We start from the raw sequence: 19,372 nt of genomic DNA on the forward strand, positions 1-19,372 counted from the left end.
AAGAGTAGTTAGTGGTTAAAACTTGAAAGTGAAATGTCAAAAAAGCAGGACCTGGTGTTTAATTTGATAAAAGATGGGAAAACATTCTGCCTTGACTTGGACAGAACCAGATCAGAAGACCACATAGTTTGCCTGTTTTGAAAGGACAGTAGTAGTTACTGGCAAAGTCCATAAAGTAGTATTTTAAAGGTTAAACCACAGAACCTTCCAAATTAAGCAAAATTCTTAGTCTTCAAACCATCCCACAACCAAACATGAGATCATTAGCTAACTTAGCTCATGGAAGTTGAAGAAGTAGTGCTAACTGAATGACTTAGCCAGAACTGGATCATTCTCTGGTGCCCTCAAGGGACATGGATTGAAGTGTGTGTCTCAGATATTCCATCAGCACATGCAATTGTCTGAACTGGGACTGAGCGATATGGCACCATTTGAGTGGGTGGAATAAGACAACTTGGTCTTTCCAATCTTCTCCCTGACCTCCATTTCAAAGCCTGCTAAGCCGCACAAAGTTCATTTCCCCAAAGACTCCTGACAAAACTGCCTGAATCACCTTCATGATACTTGGAACTGATTCCACTGTGAGCTTTCAACAGCCGTTAATGACAGATTTCCCCCATGGTTTGGAGTTCCCTAGTTGGGTGGGCAACTTGTAGCCTTCCAGATATTTTGGCCTGTAACCTAACTTCCATCAGCCCTAGCCAGCATACTCATGGTCAAGGAGTTGTAGGCCAAAACATCTGGAGGGACCAGCCTGCCACTCCTGGGTTAAGGAATAATGGAAGCAAATCAACCCACCCCTTGTCTCAATCCTTGAACACCTCAGCTAATGACTGAAGCAGTGGAAGCCCATATGTAGTTGCCAATCATCTTTCGTCTGCCTCAACTTCCTCAATTCCCCAAGATTGTCAAATGCCCACTTTGATACAGGTGTGCCAATTATGCATGGTGTGGAGAATCATGGAATCATAGGGTTGGAAGGGGCCATGAAGGCCATCGGGTCCAACCTCCTGCTTCTGCAGGATACCAAGTTATACCATCCCACTCAGATGGCTGTCCAGTTTCTTTTCGAATGTCTCCAGTGTGGGAGAAGGTAGACAGGAACACACCTTTCAGTTTCTCTTACAATAATAGATCCTGGGATTATTTATAGAAGCTGGATGGCAGCATCCAGGGCAGACAAAAAGAAGTACTGCTCATATGCAAAACTATGGAATTGAGGAGCATGTAATGTACTGAGAAACACCAACCTAGATGAGAAGGTGTGGAACAGGCTGCCGGAGGTTTCTAGTCTGTTGGAATTATGCTACCTGCAGTATCAAAGTCAGGATGCCTAGACACACCAGTTGCGGGTGAACATGGAGGGTCCTGCTGCACTCCCATCCTGCTTGTGGGTTTCCTACAGGCAGCTGCTTGGAGACCGTGTGGACAGAAGGCTGGACTGGGTGGGCACTCTTGGATGCAGTAGGGTTCATCTTGCGCTTTTATGATTTGGGTCACTCTGCAGGTGAGCGTCCTGCTGGGTGACTCCCTTATCCTTGTGACTCAGGGTCATACTCCAGGTCACGTTAACGGCCTCGTGCGCAGCTGTCCCTCATGGTGTTATGTTACCTGAAAGGAACCATGCAAGACCTGCTCTGGATCAGCGCCATACTGTAGGGAGGTTTAAATTTTCCCCTGTGGTGTTACTTTCCCCAAGTCACCCGCTCGACACACGAGGCAGGAGCTGATAAGCAGGGAAAAGCCAAATGCGTGTAGCTCCACCACCTCACTCGCTTTTTCAATATCCCAGAAAATAGAGAGCAGAGGTACCTCTCCAGAGATGGTGTTTTCCAGAGATGCACTACCTATTAATTTCCCGCCAGCCCTCCAGTGAAGAACCAGGAGCATTGCTTAAGTTGTTGTGGCAATAGCTGGTGGGTCACCTGTTCAGTACTAGCACTATGTGGAATGTTGCACCTGTCAGTGCATTCCTGGGTGATGGAATAGGATCAAAAGGGAAGGGTACAACCCCACAATTCTTGGTGGGCTGGAGGAGTTCTTTAAGTATTGGGGAGTGGAGAACTCAGGTTTCATGGCAGGCAGCCCTAAAGCAAGCCGAACCAAGAGGACGTCTGTGAATGCTCCCCAACCAGCAACCTTCCCCACCTGCTCCTCCCAGTGGCCAACCTTCTTCCCCATCGCTGTTCCCAGTGGCAGCGTTGGGCACAGAGGAATGGCGCTGATTGGCAAAGGAAGGGGCTTGGTTTTGGTGAGTGCCCCAAGCCTGCCTTGGTGTAATTACAGGAGCTTGGACTCCAGAGCCCAAGGAAGCCCCAGAAGCTGTAAGTAGGGAGCCCAGCAGGCAATATCATCACACAAGCCATTTGTGCTGCCAGCCCACTGCAGAGCCATCCCTCCACAACAGTTTTGTGGCAGGTGCCGTATCTTTATTCAGGAACATGGCAGCCAACAGCCAAGCACAAACCGACCCAGCAACGAGAGGCACCAGCTGAGTGCAGGCTGAGCGTGCCCAGCTGTTCCTGGGAGCCCTGGATGCTGAAGGTGGAGAGGCAGGTGAACCGGGGGTGCAGGTGGGACCAAAGAAAAGCTGGAATGTCAAACAGGGATGCTGGGAGTTGTAGCCAAAAGTGGCTGGAAAGTACTGATTGGGGGAGTCTGGTTCATATTATTCTACAGGAGGGGATGATTGTGGTGGTGGTGGTAGTGATGATGATGATGATGATGATGAGATGATGATTAGGCTCTATGCTACACATTTTTAAATTGCATGCAAAATTGCATGTCCTTCTGATTCTTCAGAAGTATTGTCCCATCTTCTTCTGAAGATTAGTAGTTCAACAGGCGGTGAGATCTCACTTTTACATGTGTGCAGTGTGTATATTTGTTGAACAGCTGTTCTGAATTAAGGGTTAGGTGGACACATGTTCTTATTCCCTCTTAAATGAACAGTGGTCCACCAACAAATGATGTCTATTTGCTAATCCTTGATGACTTCCTAAATCTTTAACTGAGCAATTCCCCATGAAAGAGTAAACATTCAGTGTGATCCCTTATAAACAATTGCTTCCAGACGTTCCAGAATTCTGCCAAAGTAATTGTGACTGCCAGATTCTTCTGCCTAGGGTCTTTTGCATTCTTTGGCCCTTAGGACTGTGTGAATCAGCAAAACCCAAGTTCATGGATATTCTCCAAATTCCATCTTGAAGCTTGTTCTGACTTGAATCCACATCAGATTAAGAGCTTTTATTTTTTCTTTTGCATAAAAATCCATCCATTCACATTTTCATGTGTATTTTACCAAATGTATGCATCAGTTACATGGGTCTTTGAAATGAGTGTGTTCTTTGGTTGATTAATGTATTTGTGTGCATTTAGCAAAAGCATGAATTGTGCATGTGCATTTTTCAAATAAACACACTTCCTTGGGTCCATGAATCACACTGAATGCCCAGAAATTTGTGGCTTGCCCACAGACTGAGTTCACATCCACACTCAGTCTGAAGGATGTGAACGGAGTAAATTCAGAGAAGAATGGACTGAAATAGATTTCTCAGACATCCCTCTTTCCAAAGAATGGAGCCAAATGAATGGATCTTCACACCTTGAGCAACTGTAGCAAAGAGAAAGCAAAAGGGCTTTATTGAGCAAAGGTACAAGCAGGAAAGTTTTTCATGGTTACCTGTTGAAACTATGAAGATAAGAAATTGTGCATTAGAACTTGTTTAGGTTATGTAACACCATCCGTTTTTGTATATTATCACTGATAGCATTTCTATGCTGCCTTCCTGAACCTAACTAGTTTACAATGATTTTGGAAAATATTAGCTATGATGAAGTTTCTCACACACACACCCCTTTAAGGACCATAGAGTCATAGAACAATAGAATTGGAAGGGCCCAAGAAGGCCATCGGGTCCAACCCTGTGCTGTTACAAGACACCAAGATACCATCCCACTCAGAGAGCTGTCCAGTTCCTTTCTGAATGCCTCCAGTGTGGGAGAGCCCCCACCCCTCCAGGCAGCCGGTTCCACTGTCCTATTGCTCTGATGGTGAGGAAGCTCTCCCTGATGCCCAGCCTGAATCCGGGTTGTCGCAACTTGACCTGATTATTCCATGTCCTACACTCTGGCACCAGCAAGAGGAGATCTTGATCTTCTTTGTGACAGCCTATGAGGTATTTATCGCATAATGTCATAATAACTTTGAAAGCTGAGATGAAAAGTGAGATGAAAAGTGTGTATCCTGATGATCAGGATAGGCTGTTCTTCTGACAGCTCAACTGCAAAGCATTTAGAACTTTAAAAGTTCGAAGCAGCACCGTGGATGGAGCCCAATCACAGATCTTTCAATATGTGGGCGATGTGATACCAATACCCAGCACCCTTAGCAGCCCATCTGCTGCATGTTCCAACCATCAAAGCCTTTGGATGTTCTTCACACCACCCGACTTAGAACATGTAGCAATGGTCTACACATAGGGAAAGGAGTGATGTCCCATAGTGCAGAATACATGCACAGGGCAGCGCACTGGAAGGTGGAAGAGAGGAGAACTTCGTAGCCGTTCCGTTTCTTCTTCTGCCTGGCTCAGCAAAAGCAGGGAAGTTGCCCAACATCTTGTACATTCTCATAATTTGTCTTGGTGGGTCGTGTTTGGCTTGACTGGTCACAAGATCCCCAGGCTTGAGAAACGCCAAGGTCCCAATTTGATGCAACATTTGTGCATGTGCTTTGCTCTGGTTTGCTGCATTTTTAAAATTACAAAATTAAAAGATGGCATCTTTTACTCTTTTCCTTACTGCAGTCTGGATGAGACCCACACATGCTTTGCTGTCTCCAGTTGGAGGAAAGCTCTCTTTGGGGTCAGGAAGACTTCTTTTGTAGTCTGATTAGCAGGTGCAAGGGGGGAGGGTCTAAGGGAGCAGGACACCCTTCCCTTATGCCATGAGCCACATCTCCCAGCCCCTACAGAATATCTTGTTGGCTCCAAAAATTTTTCTGATCAGCATTTGATTTACATAACTTTTCTACTTGAGGCATTTATTGCACACTCAAGATTCTTTGAGTTCACTTACTTTCACTTTTCTTTTAAAAAGTATTTCAGCAGTTTGTTTGTTTCAGTAGGAAAACATGGTACCAAAACGAAAGGAAGCACTGTTTCCAGTGGATGTAATTGTGCTATTCTGTTATATCACAGTGCCACCTAGAGGTTACGCCGCAGAAAAGCAGGAAAGGAAATATTCTTTGGCTAGAGCTAGGATCTCAATTTTGCAGCCAAACCTAAGTAGATAAAGTGGGTTAACAGTCTCATGCAGGAATGCACATAGATTCTAGCTTTCCATAGAGTAAAAGCAGTGACACCTAATGAGAAAGGCTCTTTTCTTGGGATGAGGGTCCTTCCCATAGGACACTCTTCCCTGATGAGCTATGGCAAATTTATGTTCCACCACGAACATTCTCCTATGGACCTGCCAGCCATTGCCCTTGAATATCAGGGCTGCACTGTGAGAAAGATGACAATAGGGAAAAGTGGGGAAAATTAAGATGGTCTGCAGAATAGGGCTGGGGACCAGCCTTGCTTGTCCTAATTTGCATAAGTGCTGTAAAATATCTTTCCAAGTCTTAGCAAAAATATAAAAACATTAAAAGCCTGTATTAAAGAGAGAATCTCTCACAGGCTACCAAATCCAGTAAACTGCTAGGAAGGTAGGCTAATGTCAAATCTGTCTGCAGATCGTTTAACTTTGCAATCTCAAATGTGAATGGGACCATTTAGAAAAGTTTGCCATTTCCCAAAACTCTGATTGTGTTTAAAGAGGAAAAAGAAAAATATGTGAACTTTAAAATGAAGCATTTTCGAAGCAGTGCACACTTTGACACTTCAGTTTGAGGGGGAAGGTATGCACTTTTGAAAACTGTTCTCATTGAAAGCCTCACTTTCTGCATTCAAATGAAAAGAAAACAGGTGACAAATGAGAACAAGGGACAAACCAGGCTATGAGTGGAGTAAATCACACTGAACTCAGGCAAACCCCATTCTCCCACCACAGCAAACGATGCCATTGCGGTGGAAAGCCAAGGGTGAATTTTTAGGGCGTCCCAGGCATTCTCCACCCCGTTCCCACATGAAACGTTTCGTCTGTGTTCACCCTGACATGCAGTGCAATGCCCTGCATTATGCTTGCTTATTTCCTGAGATGACACAGAGATGCCTTCACTTCAGCAGCATGCAAACGAGTTTTAAAACCCCCAAATCTATCCACCTCATCATTGACTTCATGGACCGACTTGTGGGTACGTCTATCCCAGCCAGTAAGAGCCTGTAAAAATATTCACTGGATGGGTGCCCACAATGCAAAATGTATCCAGAGCAAAAATAGCCCTCTGCAGTATGCTTACCTCTCTCCTGGTTAAGCAGATGTACATCACCTCATAACGAAAGACTCTGAAGCAGTCCACACATTTCAGCTGTCTCTGTTTAAAACGCCCTTTGATCCATTAGCAGTTGAGGAGAAGCGTTTTATCTTCTGGGCTTCTGCAGCAGCTTTGTGTTAAAAAATGCTTACAAAATGGGAAGCTCTTGGCACGGAGAGGTGGGCTATTTTTACACTCGTGCTGCAACCTTTCGAAATGAAATCGAGGGAAGATGGAGGCACAAGTTCATGGAGGGTGCAAGACTTTTCCAATGAGGTCCCAGCAGGGAAAGACAAATTCGTAGATGTCATATGGAAGGTGGTTTGCTGGCCCACTTTTCTGGAAAGGCGCTTTTCTGCAAAAGCGTCTCGAGTTGATGTTGGGCCCGTGGCAGGAGCACATAGCGTGCAGCAGGGGAGCGGTGGCAGCTGCCCAAAGCATCACTGGGGGCCTTGGGTCATCGGAGTCACTCGGTCAGAATGAGGAGCCCAGTCTGCCACGTTTGGCCTTTCTCTGGGCTTCTTGTTTCGCCCAGATTCAGTGGCTTGGTGGGATGTATGGCGCCATAGCTGAAGAAGCCACCCTACTGGAGGGTTCAGACAACATGCCAAGCTATGGTGGCTTCAAAGCCATGGTTGGTGGACCTAGTGAGTGAGTTCAACTTTGCTTGACAGCCTATTCCAACCTGTTCAAAATGTGGTCCATTTCCTAAGAAGTAACCATCATCCTCTGTCTTTTCTGCACTTTAATTATCTCTGACCTCACTGATTGCAATCTCTTGTTCCACCCACCTTGATCATAAGAATAGGTTTACTTATATACGTAAGCATTTGTATACCACTCTATACCTGATGGGTGCCTGAAATGAGGGCTGATAAAGTGCTCTGTGGAAATGAATGTGTGTAGGAGAAAGTAGAAATTTTCACAAGTCGGACATGGGGAGCACAGAATGTCTTCCATGGAAACACCTCTCTAATGCATACGTGATCTAGCCATTCATTCAGTTTAAACTGATTTTTTTGTTTAAGCTGTTTGCATGACCCTACAATGCCTTCTTAAAATCCGGGTAATTTTATATGGCCGCTGCAAGTTGATTCATTTGCTTTGCACTGACTTTTGCATAGCTTTAGTGGCAGAGCTTGCTGCCTTTTAAAAAAGGGGGAGAAAGGAATTAAAAAGCAATTAACGTGTTTGCCCACTAGTTTGGATTTAAAGTTCAATTTCACATTTATTGCTGTTCAGTTTCTGCCACGCATTCGATACTCTGGAATTCAGAAATAAGGTACCAAATTTCTTGATTTCATGCTCTCTTGGAAGTGCCTGCATCTTTTAAAGCAATTAAGCCAGGCTGGTGTAATATAATAGTCTCAGCTATTTCTAATGCATGGAAAATTGGGTTTTTCAAATATATTGTTTCATTAAGAATATGCACCTAAAAGGAGGTTGCCTGTAATTATTACCTACAATGCATTAATTACAAACTATAAACTTCAAAAGAAAATCACCTTGGAGAAGCAGCAATTTGGGGCAGAGAGGCTGTGTGCGCGCGCACTACTTAATCCTTTCCCTGTGTACACCCTTTCCGGTATGAATGGCCCTTGCCAGGAAACTGCCCCCCTGCCCCATGTCATAATTTATCTGTAAAATTTAAATCCTGCCTTTCCTCCAAGGAACTCAAGGTGACACACACTGTCATCCTCTTATCCATTTTATCCTCACAACAACCCTGTGGTGTAGGCTGGGAGTCATCCAAAAGTCACCCAATGAGCTTTACGGCCAAATGGGAATGAGAACTCAGGTCTCTGGAGCCCCAGCTCAGCCCACGGGCTGCCACACCACATTTGACTCTCCTTCATAGAATCATGGAGTTACAGAGCAGGACAGATCCCAGTTCAGCCCAGTCCCCACTGCAGAATCTGTGAGAGAGACTGCACCCATGGCTTCTACGTTAGGTGCCTCTCCAGCCCCTTAAATACCTCAGAAAAGGGCAGCATGGGATCCCAAGGAAGTCTTCCTCTGTTGATGAGTTCTCACCTTACGTTTCTTTTCAAGTTTAGCAGAAATCTGCTTCTCCATCATTTCCACCCGCTGGTTCTAGGCCAGCCCTCTGGATCAAATGAGAGCAAGGACAGATGACTCCTCGCAGATCAAAAGGACAAGCTCTTCTGCCTTTTCCTCCTTTCTGGTTGCCTTTCGGAGAGGAGAGGAGAGGAGAGGAGAGGAGAGGAGAGGAGGCAGTGGGAAAACACAGGAATGGAACAAGCAGAAATGAACAAATTGCCCAGTGGTGCTTTCCCCCACATCCAGAGTTCTTTGCTTTTTCTCTCCATTTCTTGCCACCCTGTTTCTAAAGAGAAGCATGAATTGGGGTAAGTTCTTCTGATCCGACCCCAAAAACCCTTCCCACCAATTGGCAGCAACCACATTCAATAAATGCATACAGCTGCTTCCTAACATAGAGAAGGCCATGTTATATGTGTCTGCCATGAAGTTTTTCAAGACGAGGGCCCGGTCTGAAAGGGTGGGGGCATCCACACGCAGCACCGCAAATGTGGATGAATGCACAGCAATTCAAAACCAGACTTCTGAGACTGAAGCTCTCAAAGGCCTTCCACCTGGATACACTGATCTGTCTGTTTTGCTTTCTACCACATGCAATTTTTAATACTCTCCAGTTTCTCCCGCCCCCAAACCCAGTTTAGGAAGAAATAGATGCATTTTGGTACATTCTTATTCAACAAAGAAAAGTCAACAAGACAATGTCCTTTGCATCCACCCCTAATTACAAGTAGAAGGCAACCTCATTGCTCCCCCAACCCCTCAAATTCCATGAATGACCCAGAGGGGTTTCAGGATAAAGGCCGCATATGGGATCACTTCAAGCCTGCCCTTTCTTCTGTATGACAGCTTTTCATTTCTTGCACGGCCTGATTTCTAGAGCTCTCCCCTCTGCACTGGCCAGCCCCTCACTGGGGACACGTTCCAGCTTGTCAGTCTTTCTTAAAAGTGGACCCAGAACCCCAAGACACATTTCCTCAGGCAAAGACAAACCTTAAACCTGAGAGGGTGGGTTGTAAAGCGACTGGTGTGTTGTGTGTCCTTGCTTTTGAGCAGGGGAAGGTGAGGCTGGGAAAGGTGTCCTCTCTCTGCTCTGCTTCTGATTTTTGCTTCCCGCTCCCCTGGGCTGCTTTTCTTTAGTGGTTTTTCTATAGGGAGGCAAAATATAAATGCTCAAGTGAAGAATGAAATGGAGTAAGGAGGGGAAAGAGGACTTGATCTGCAAGGGCCGCTGAGAGTTTGGCATGCAAATTGCATCTTCCACTCTGTCCTACCACTCAGGAGTCCCCAGTGCAGCACCTAAGGGCCATGGTGCCCTTGATGACACCGCCAAAACTCTTCCTGCCCTGACCCCTTTAAGATGATTTAAAAATGGAGCAGATTGAGTGCCAGGTTCTCCTTCCTGTGGCTGATTCTGCCACTGATCAGTTAGCGATTCACGGGGCACAAGGGAAAGTGATGCTTCCTGGCCCCATCACTGTTCTTCTGCCTTGCAGAGGCTTCCCCCTTGCTCTCCTGTCTCCACTCCCAGTCTCCATTTTTCTCCCTTCTCCACATCTAGCCTTCCCCCTCTTCCTCTCCCTCTCCCTCCCTGGCCCCTAGCCTTGCTCTCTCTCCACTCACCCCTTTATCTTCACCGGTTTCTCTCCATTCAGTCACCAGCCTCCCTTTTCTCTCCTCCAGCTCCTTTCCTCATTATTCTTCCCCCTTCTCTACACCTAGCCTTCTTCCTTTTCCTCCTCCTCTCCCTTCCCAGCCCCTAGCGTTGCTCACCCCCTCCCAGTCGCCCCTATATCCTGCTATTCCCTCCCCTCCCGGCCCCTAACCCCCCCCCCCCCCCGCACCTCCTGGCCTCACTCTGCCTCTCCCCTCCACCCCTTTGTCTTGCTATTGCTAGCCCTTTCCCAGCGTCAGTATGTCTCCCTCCACAAACGCCTCTTTCCAGCAAGCATACCCTGTGGTGGCCACGATGTGAGCAACCATGTCCTCCGTGAGAGGGGCTGCAGCAGTTCCCCCCAAGCCTGATGAGCTTGTGGGTCCAGAAAGGTGGGGGGCGCTGCCCGAGGAGGCTGAAGAACTACTCTGGTGGGAGGTCTAGATCAGGGGGACCTCAGTTCAAGCATCCTCTCGGCCAGGGAGGCTGGGCGCAGTCCTCACCCCAGGCTTACTGGATGGCCTCGCGAGATGGCCACCCTCACCTGCCTTCGAGGTCGATGTGAGGCCAGGATCAGAAAATTCCCCAGGAGCCGCACTGAGCTCTTGGAAGAAAGATTAGCACGAGGGCATTGCAGGTCCATCCCGCCTTTTTCCAGAGCTCCATTTCATCCTGCCTGTGAGGGAGGTTGGGCTGAGGGCCCTTGACTGGCCTGAAGCCCCGCAGCAAGCTCCGTGGCGGAGCGGGGAGCGGAGCCCGGACCTCCCAGGCCCGCAGTCTGGCACTCTTTAACCAGCAGCCATGCTGAATGGGAGGCACACGACCCGTCCGTCTGACTGCCCAGACTGGGGGACTGGGAATCCTGCGCAGCCTCTACCACCCTCATTTCTGGTCCTTCCACTCTGCTCCCCGGGGAAACTGGCAGTGGGATGGGGAAGCCCGCAGACCGCAAAGGGACCGGGGCGGGGGGGGGGGCACACGGGCCAGGCGAGCGAGACTTCAGCGAGACGCGAGCACGGAGAAGAGGGAGACAGCGCGCCGCCCCGGCCGAATTGCCCGGGCCCCCCCGGCCGCGGTCCTGCGCGGACCTGGCCAGCCGCGCTCGGGGAGGCTCCGGGAGATGCCCGCTCCGCCCGCGCTGGCGGCGGCTTCCCGGAGGGGACGCGGCGGACACGTGTCCCGGCTCCGCGGGCGCTCCCGCCGACCCCGGCGCCGCGCCTCCCCGCCGAGCGCGCGGGGCATGGCCGCCCGGGAGGTGCCGCGGTGCGCCTGGCGTCCAGCGGCGCCCGCAGGCGCTCCGTCGGCGCGCGTGGGCGCGCGGGGAGCGGCGCGGAGGGATGCTCGCGCTCGGCAGCGCGCAGGGGGCGATGCCCCTGGGCGGGGGTCTCCTTGACGCCGCCGGCTCGAGAGGTGGAGCGTGGAGGAAGGAGGGCGGGCGGGCCGGCGGGCGGGGGCGGCTTTATTAGGGAGCGCGGCAGGTTACGCGGAGACGAGCGGCGGCTGTGCGCGCTCGCCCTCTCCTGCGCCCGGGCGGGTGTTCCAAAGGGGCCGACTCGCCGCCGCCAGGTCCGGAGCTGTCGCCCGCAGCCCTCCTCCTCCTCCTCCTCTCCTCCTCCTCCCGCTCGGCTTTCCCCGCCCCTCGCTCAGCCCCGCTGCCTCCTCTCCGCCTCGCCTGCGCGAGGAAGCCGCCCGGCAAAAGAGCGGAGCCTGCGAGCTGGGAGGCAGCGCGCCGGCGGCGGCTGAGCGAAGCGCCAGTTCAAATCGGGAGTTCTCCCTCGCCCGCTCAGCCCCAGCGCAGCCCCGCCGACGCTCCCGCCACCCCCTCTCCCAAGGGCTCTGGGCAGGTCGTGCCGTTTGAAAGCGGGGTCCACGAGAGAACACCCCACCACCCGCCCGCGCGCCGCTGCTTTCTTTCAAGGAACTTACATCGGGATGGTTCTCCTGTCACTTTGCTTGCTGGCAGCCTCTTTGGTGCAGTGGAAGACCTCTGCTGATGAGCAAGTAAGTGGCGCCCAAGAAGGCAAGAGGACCTCCCCCCCCTGCGCGCGCCCCAGCACACCCGCCCGCCCACGCCTTCCCCGTGGATTTCCTCGTCCAATTTCATCCTGATCATCCTTACTTTATTTGCAGGACGGGAGGTGGTGGCTGAAAACAGCTTCCCTTTACCTCGCGCGTCCCCCCCCCCCCACATTTCCAAACTTTGTTCTTCCTGGTGGCTTTTTAAAATTCACTTCCTCCACCCTAGAGACGCACGCACACACAGAGAGAACCCCAGTGGGTCTGATTGTGTGTGATCACACGCCTGGCTTCTGCATGGAATTACTGCTTGGCAAGGCAGCCCTGAACAGCCTTAAGGTTTTAATTTGTACAGTAAGAGAAGAACTTTGTTTGTTTCCAACTTTCCCTTTTGCTAACATAGCCTTCTCTTCTCTTTTCCTTGTGTGTGTGTTTGTAATGGATTGGCTTGAGAAAGAGTATTGAATTGCATGATTCTTGGTAGATCTGCTGCAGCAGAAGGATGCAGGCTGGGCTTTGAGCTGCTTAAGATGCAACTCCAGGCAATTTTAGACAGCAAAAAGATCTGCAAAGTTGTGTGTGAAAGGGAGGGTTATTCTGCCCTACAGGGACTAGAGCTGGTGGATACGGATTGATATTATTGTGGGGAGGGGAAGGAAAGGACCCCTACACAAAGGCAGGAGCTTAACCTTGGCCACATGGCAAGAGGTTCATCTCTCTCTGAAAGTTGCAGCATCCAACCCAAGTGCGAAGTTCTTCTGAACAAGTCCCTCCATGGCTTCCATTGATTGGAGCACATGCAGCAGAATTCCCCATTAGCTCATGCCCTTTATGGAAAAGGATGTAGCCCTTGGGATTGTGAAAGTGAAATCAAAGCAAAGCCAAAGGGCTATGGAACTGTGTTTTCATCAGTAAAATAATGTGCTCCAGTGTTGCAAATGCTGGGACCGTCCCAGCTTGGCAACATGAACTCTCCAGGCTGCAAGGGACTTACCTTGTGAAATGCTCTGGGGAAAACTTCAGGTTTCTCCCCAAATAATAATGGATCTCTTTGTATCCTTCACAAAACTTACGCATGCTCTTGGACACCTGATGTGAAGAAGCAACTGTGCCTCCAAGTTGGGATGACACAGAAGGAACCAGGATGTCTCATTTCTTAAAATAGTTTGGAACCCTTTTTCCTTGTGGTTGAGAAGCATGAATGAAACATTGCAACCGGACCCTCTTTAACTTTTCCCCATTCTTCAATGAATGCTTATTAAAAGAGCAACACAAAAATCCACTCCTCATTCAGATAAACTGGATTAAAACCCAGTTTTGGAACATCGCAGGCTGCTTTGCAGGCTCTGGAGTCTCCCACGCTCTTTTAGGTCAGTTTGAGACTTGTGGACTGTGCAGTGATGGGGGAAAAGCTCTGCATCCAAACATACAGATACACTATGATGGAGACTTTGCTTTTCTTCTTTGAAAGCCTGAATTGTTCTTGGTGTGCCTCTTTCTCTGAGCACTGTAGGTCCATTCCATGCACACGGTGCTGGCTGCACTCTTGGGCAATGCTTGCTTGATGGGCAGAGAGCCAGCGGGCAACTTACTGCAATGATCCAGGGAGCAGGTCTCCTGCAGGAGAGCAAGCAGGCTCCCAAGGGAAAGGGGATGATGAACTCCAGTGGCCTCTTGCCTGCAGATCCCTGCTGGGGTTGGGGACCTTGGCAAATGCCCAACCATGCTTGCTCAGGAGGCCAACCCTGCGTGCACGGTTCAGTTCCCATCTTCCTGAAGTGACACTCTGCTGGATTGAACAGGGCAACCAGGGAAATAAATCACATCCTTTAGTGCTGGACCGTCATTTCATTGACTCATTCAATCTATTCATTGGTTAAGGCTGCAATTCTGAGCCCACTGAAATCAGGGGCGTTTCCTTCTGACTATGCATGTTCAGGATTGTGCAGTAAATGTACCTATGGGGGGGGGGATTTTTCCAGAAAACATCCTGCTCTTAGATGATGCATAGCTGCATAACATCTTAAATGAGGCATCCTTTCCTTTGCTGCCAGAAAAGGATGGGATGAAGAAGTAGTCTCCGAAAAAGCAGTGCACTGTTTGTGAAAGTTCTTCTGACTACAAAACCAGGGCACCCCTTTTGTTTGGCCAGTTCACTGAGTGATCTGCTACCTCAGTGCCCAGAGTGCCCCTAGGACAGGCAGCTGAGACTCTGTCCTTGGAGAATGCGCTCTCCTCCCGTCTTGCAGCCCGTGGGAGAAAACTGCTCTGGCTGCATCTGCAAGGTCACAAGAGCCAGAGAAGGTGTCTGGGGGTGTTCAGGAGGGATGGGGAGGGGAGGCTGCTGCAGCCAAGATAAGAAGGGTCCTGCAGGTGCCTCTGCTGCTTCCTCTCCTGCTCCACAGTCTTGTCCTCGGAAGGCTGTAATTGGCTGCTGAGTTGCTCGCGGGCAGGATGGATGCTGAGGTAACCTTTGCCTCTGGGATTCTCTTGTCTTGCACAGGATTCCTGCAACACCCTGAGTGTATGTGCCCTAACAGTTTTCGTCAGCTGGTAGCATTAGCACTCCAGTGTGATGCATGCTTACCTGGGAGTAAGTCCCACTGAACTCAGCTGATCGGCCTAGGATAGCACTGTCAATGTTGAAGACCCAGTTTTAAGTCGTCTTGGCTTTAGGGATACATATATAAAATCAGGAGCCAGGTTCCGGATGAACATCTGGAAGATCTGCCTGACTGTCAGAGCTGTACAGCAATGGAACCCGTGGCCCAGGGAGGGTGTGGGCTCCCCCACACTGCAGGCATGCAAGGTGCAGCTGGACAGCCGTCTGTTCGGGATGCTTCACCTGGGAGTCCTGCACTGAGCAGGGGGCTGGGCCTGGTGGCCTTCCTGGCCCCTTCCAACCCTCCTGTTCCATGATCCTAGACCTCTCGTGAAAGCAGCGTGGGCACACTGAACCTTACTTGCCAAGTCTATCTCTATTCAGCACCCAACATCTTTTCTTATTTAGGCATTTTTGCATATGCACAGGCTTTGAAAAGGGTGATTTTGGGGATAAGATTAATCAAATACCACTGGGCTTAGTGCTGAATAAACATACCTGGGACTGCAGTGCATCATAACTCCAGAAGAGAATGTCCAGTTGCAGGCATTTGGCATGACTTGGTGCCACTGGTGTGAAATGTTACCAGCAAGACATTTAGAACAAATCCTAATATAAATCCAGTTTTGTCCCCATCTGTTTGCTCCTGATCAAACAAGTGTCACAGGTTTCTTTGTTTGTTGATATCTGAAGCATGTAAAAACCTGCAGAACCTGTTTGTCCAGAAACATTGAAAAGGCAGATGTGCATGCATAGGCACCGCAGGTTCTTCTGGCCATAAAAAAAAGAAGCACTTTAAACCCTCTGGAGAAACCCTGTTTTAGTTCAGGCTTAAATGAGTTGCTGAACCTGAATCTAACTGTACTAACCTTCTGCATGAAGTTACTTCTAGGGAACAAGAAAGGGTTTTAATTTTCTCTCCTTCTTTCCATCTTGTGGCATCACTCATGTCGTGTTCTCACATCAAACGGATGCTGTTTGTTATTCGCTTCTGTAGGCCCTCATTAATTCTCTCCTCTTTTTCTTTCACCACATGGGGGTTGCTTCACATGCAAATAGGTCTGAGAGGCAATTTTTATTTCTATATCTTATTACAGGTGCAATATGCCAAACAATGAAAATTCATCTAAGCAGTACATTGCATGATAATAAAGTCAGTACTTCCCAGAGTGGGTGCCTGCTCACTTTTTTCTGCCTTCCTTTTTTGTAGGTTTTTAAAGTGCTACCAAACCTGCAAAATCTGCTTGTTCAGAAATTAATCTAATGGTGCCATCTTTCTCTGTGAGCTCAGTTCCAGGGCAGAGAGAGGGGCCAAAGGCTAGGGGTGAGAAAGACTTCCATTTCTACTCATTTCAGGCTCTGGGGAGCTGACAGGATACAAACCTGTTTGTCCCGCTCTGCTCCAACCCTCTGCTCTCCATCCCTCAGGAATTGTAAATTTAATTGGTTTTTTAAAGGCATTTCTCCAGCCACCAGACTCTTTTTTTTCCCTTTTCTTTTTTTGTCACAGTGGTGCAACACTATAGAATGGCCCATTCAGAAATTTGGGTTTATTAGCTCAAGCTGTTTCTATGAAACCTATTATTTATAGAGTCTTATTAGTGCATTGGGGAACAGCTGTTTATTCACTTATAGGCAACCTTGTCCCCGGAGAGAGGGCATGAGGGGAAAGGGGAAGGCTGAAGGAAGCAGAGAAAGCAGTTTGGGACAAACTAAATAGACTGATGTATGTTCAGGGAGCGGGGGAGAAGCTCCCCACTTTCTCATCCAGCCGGAAGGACTTTTTTCCAGTTGAAATATGCATTGGATTCCACCCTTACCAGTTTGTCCTCCAGAAACCTATCAACAACACAACCTGTCAGCAGCACAATGGTGCTTCCATGTTCAGAAGCAGGAATGATTGGTGTACTGTACGTTCCACCACCTGCTTATTGGACCCTTGCCCATTTTGGCTACTCAAGACAGCCAAGGACGGGATAGGGACCTGAATCCTGGAGGTTGTCAACGCCTCTCTAAGGGATGGCCAGGTACCTGCCCCTTTAAAGGAGGCGGTAGTCCGGCCTGTCCTAAAGAAGGTTTCCCTGGATCCAGAGATGGCCACCAATTATAGACCAGTGGCCAACAACCCGTTTCTGGGCAAGGTGTTGGAGCGGGTGGTGGCGGGACAACTCCAAGCACTCTTGGAGGAAACTGATTATCTGGACCCATTTCAGTCTGGCTTCAGACCCGGGTATGGTACTGAATCTGCCTTGGTCGCCCTGTACGATGACCTGTGCAGGGAGAAGGACAGGGGGAGTGCGTCCCTGTTGGTTCTCCTGGACCTCTCAGCGGCTTTTGATACCATTGACCATGGTATCCTTCTGGATAGGCTAGCGGGATTGGGAGTTGGGGGGCACTGCTTTGCAGTGGTTCTGCTCCTATCTCAATGGCTGATTCCAGAAGGTGGTGCTGGGAGACTATGGCTCTGTGCCATGGCAGCTATGCCATGGAGTTCCTCAGGGGTCCATCTTGTCCCCCATGCTATTGAACATCTACATGAAACTGCTGGGAAAGGTCATTAGGAGGTGTGGGCTGCGGAATCATCAGTACGCTGATGATACCCAGCTCTACCTCTCATTTTCTACCAATCCTGGTGAGGCAGTGGCTGTACTGAACCGGTGCCTGGCTGAGGTAATGGGCTGGATGAGGGCCAATAAACTGAAGCTCAATCCAGACAAGACGGAGGTCCTGTTGGTAGGTGGATTGGGCTTTGGGATGGGGGACTTTGACCTTGTCCTGAATGGGGTTGCACTCCCTCTTAAGGACAGGGTCCACAGCTTGGGAGTGCTTCTCAACCCAGAGCTATCGTTGGAAGCTCAAGTGACAGAGGTGGTGAGGAGCGCTTTCCTTCAGCTTCAGCTGGTCCATCAGCTGCATCCCTACCTGGAGAACTACTGCCTGGCAACAGTGACTCATGCATTGGTTACTTCCCGATTAGACTTCTGCAACACGCTCTACGTGGGACTGCCCTTGAAGATGGTCCAGATACTTCAATTGGTGCAAAATAGAGCTGCCAGGCTGCTGACGGGGACTGGGCATTGTTCTCATATAACCCCAGTCCTCCGTCAGCTCCACTGGTTTCCCACTGAAGTCCGGGCCCAATTCAAGGTGCTGGTTATCACCTACAAACCCTGAACAGCTTAGGCCCTGGTTACCTAAAGGAGCGCCTGTGTCCATATATGCCCTCCCGCTCCCTGAGATCGGCATCAGAGGCCCTTCTCCGGGAACCCTCCGTAAAGGATATTAGGAGGGTGAGTACCTGGAGGAGGGCCTTCTCTGTGGTGGCACCCAACCTATGGAATGCGCTCCCCAGAGAGGTCCGCCTGGCACCGTCCTTATTTTTTTTCGGCGCCAGGCCAAGACCTTTTTATTTAAACACTATTTTAACTGTTAATGGTTTATTTTAAATTGACCAGGTAGTGTCCACTATTTTATTTTATGTATTTTAATTATTTGATGATTTTTTTATTTTAAGCAGGATTTTATGATTGTAAGCCGCCCCGAGGCTCCTGAAATGGGGCGGCATATAAGTTGTTTAAATAAATAAATAAATGGAGTGTGTGTGTGTGTGTGTGGGGGGGGGGAATCCCTTTTTTGCCCTGCTTCTGAGCTCTGGCTGTCCACTGCTGGAAACAGAACACTGGAGCTAGGCCGATTTTTGCTCTCATCTTGTTATTTGTTTAACATTTGCTTTGATAGCTTTCTCAAAATGTACCTTGGCTGTCCTCATTCAACTGTTCTGGTCAGATATAACATTAACATAGGTTTCCTTTTTCTTTCTTTTCCCAGGCTGCTAAGAAAGACCTCTTCCCAACAGGTAAGACCATTAAGTTAGCCTTTGTTTGATCTTATCTATCTAACCCTACAAATGGATGAGGGAAGACAGGTAATTCCTGTGTCGGGGGCTTCTCATCCATTGCAGCTTTTCTTCTGAGTTTGGTAGGAGCTATCCCTAGTGCTCCAAGGTGGCGAACCTCTTGGAGGAGCTGGAGTTCAGGACCATGGATAGCTCCTACAATGCTCCTATGAAGCGCGAGCTCCAAAAGATGAGAGGCCCCACTGCCTTGGGAGTTTCCATTCTCCCTAAGATAGGGAGCTGGAATAGGATGCGGCAGGGGCAGGGCAGATAGCTAATCTGGATCTGTCAGAGAACTGACAGAGTGAGCCCTGCTGGTTCTTGGAGAATGGACAAGAGCTACAGGTGACATCCTAATGTCTAAAGCAGGGAACTTTCTCTGCTCCTGGTCAGGTGCCCACATACTAGAAGCCACGGTCTGCAGAGCCCCATGAGTGCAAAGGAAACTGTCTTGAGTGTTTCTTGACAGTAGGCACTTTCTGCAGGAAACCAAGCAGGGAAATTCTTATACTGAGCGAGTCGGTTCCTTAAAGTTTTTCCACAAATAATTCTCCAGAGAGTCACTAAGAAGAGCAGCCATCAAGGTGGACTTAGTAGATCAATAAAAAGAACAAGTCCAAAGGTGAGTGCTGGCCAGGTTGAATGTGTTCAGCTTGGACCGAAAGTCCTTCTGACTTTCATCTGTAGTTCTTCTGACTGAAAGGACCCAACAGCTATCCTGCGTGACCAGAG

At 49.1% G+C, this 19,372-nt stretch overlaps 1 protein-coding gene and 1 long non-coding RNA gene across 2 annotated transcripts in view; one reads left to right on the plus strand and one right to left on the minus strand.

Annotated features, from left to right (window-relative positions):
* Positions 1-3,326: 3,326 nt before the first annotated feature.
* Positions 3,327-12,115, minus strand: LOC123022854. The gene is made up of 3 exons (XR_006414601.1): positions 12,054-12,115; positions 8,450-8,605; positions 3,327-3,613 (listed from the first exon to the last, which is right to left on the minus strand). It is a non-coding gene; the product is annotated as an uncharacterized LOC123022854 (long non-coding RNA).
* Positions 11,830-19,372, plus strand: part of ADAMTS3 (ADAM metallopeptidase with thrombospondin type 1 motif 3) — a 123,600-nt gene continuing 116,057 nt past the window's right edge. Inside the window, exons 1-2 of the mRNA XM_044428949.1 lie at positions 11,830-12,128; positions 18,574-18,601. Of these exons, the coding sequence (XP_044284884.1) occupies positions 12,060-12,128; positions 18,574-18,601 (97 nt within the window). The 5' untranslated portion in view covers positions 11,830-12,059. The remainder of the gene's footprint in view (positions 12,129-18,573; positions 18,602-19,372) is intronic.

The sequence above is a fragment of the Varanus komodoensis genome, unplaced genomic scaffold, assembly GCF_004798865.1.
Source record: "Varanus komodoensis strain SLA01 unplaced genomic scaffold, ASM479886v1 scaffold2, whole genome shotgun sequence".
Classification (NCBI taxonomy): domain Eukaryota; kingdom Metazoa; phylum Chordata; class Lepidosauria; order Squamata; family Varanidae; genus Varanus; species Varanus komodoensis.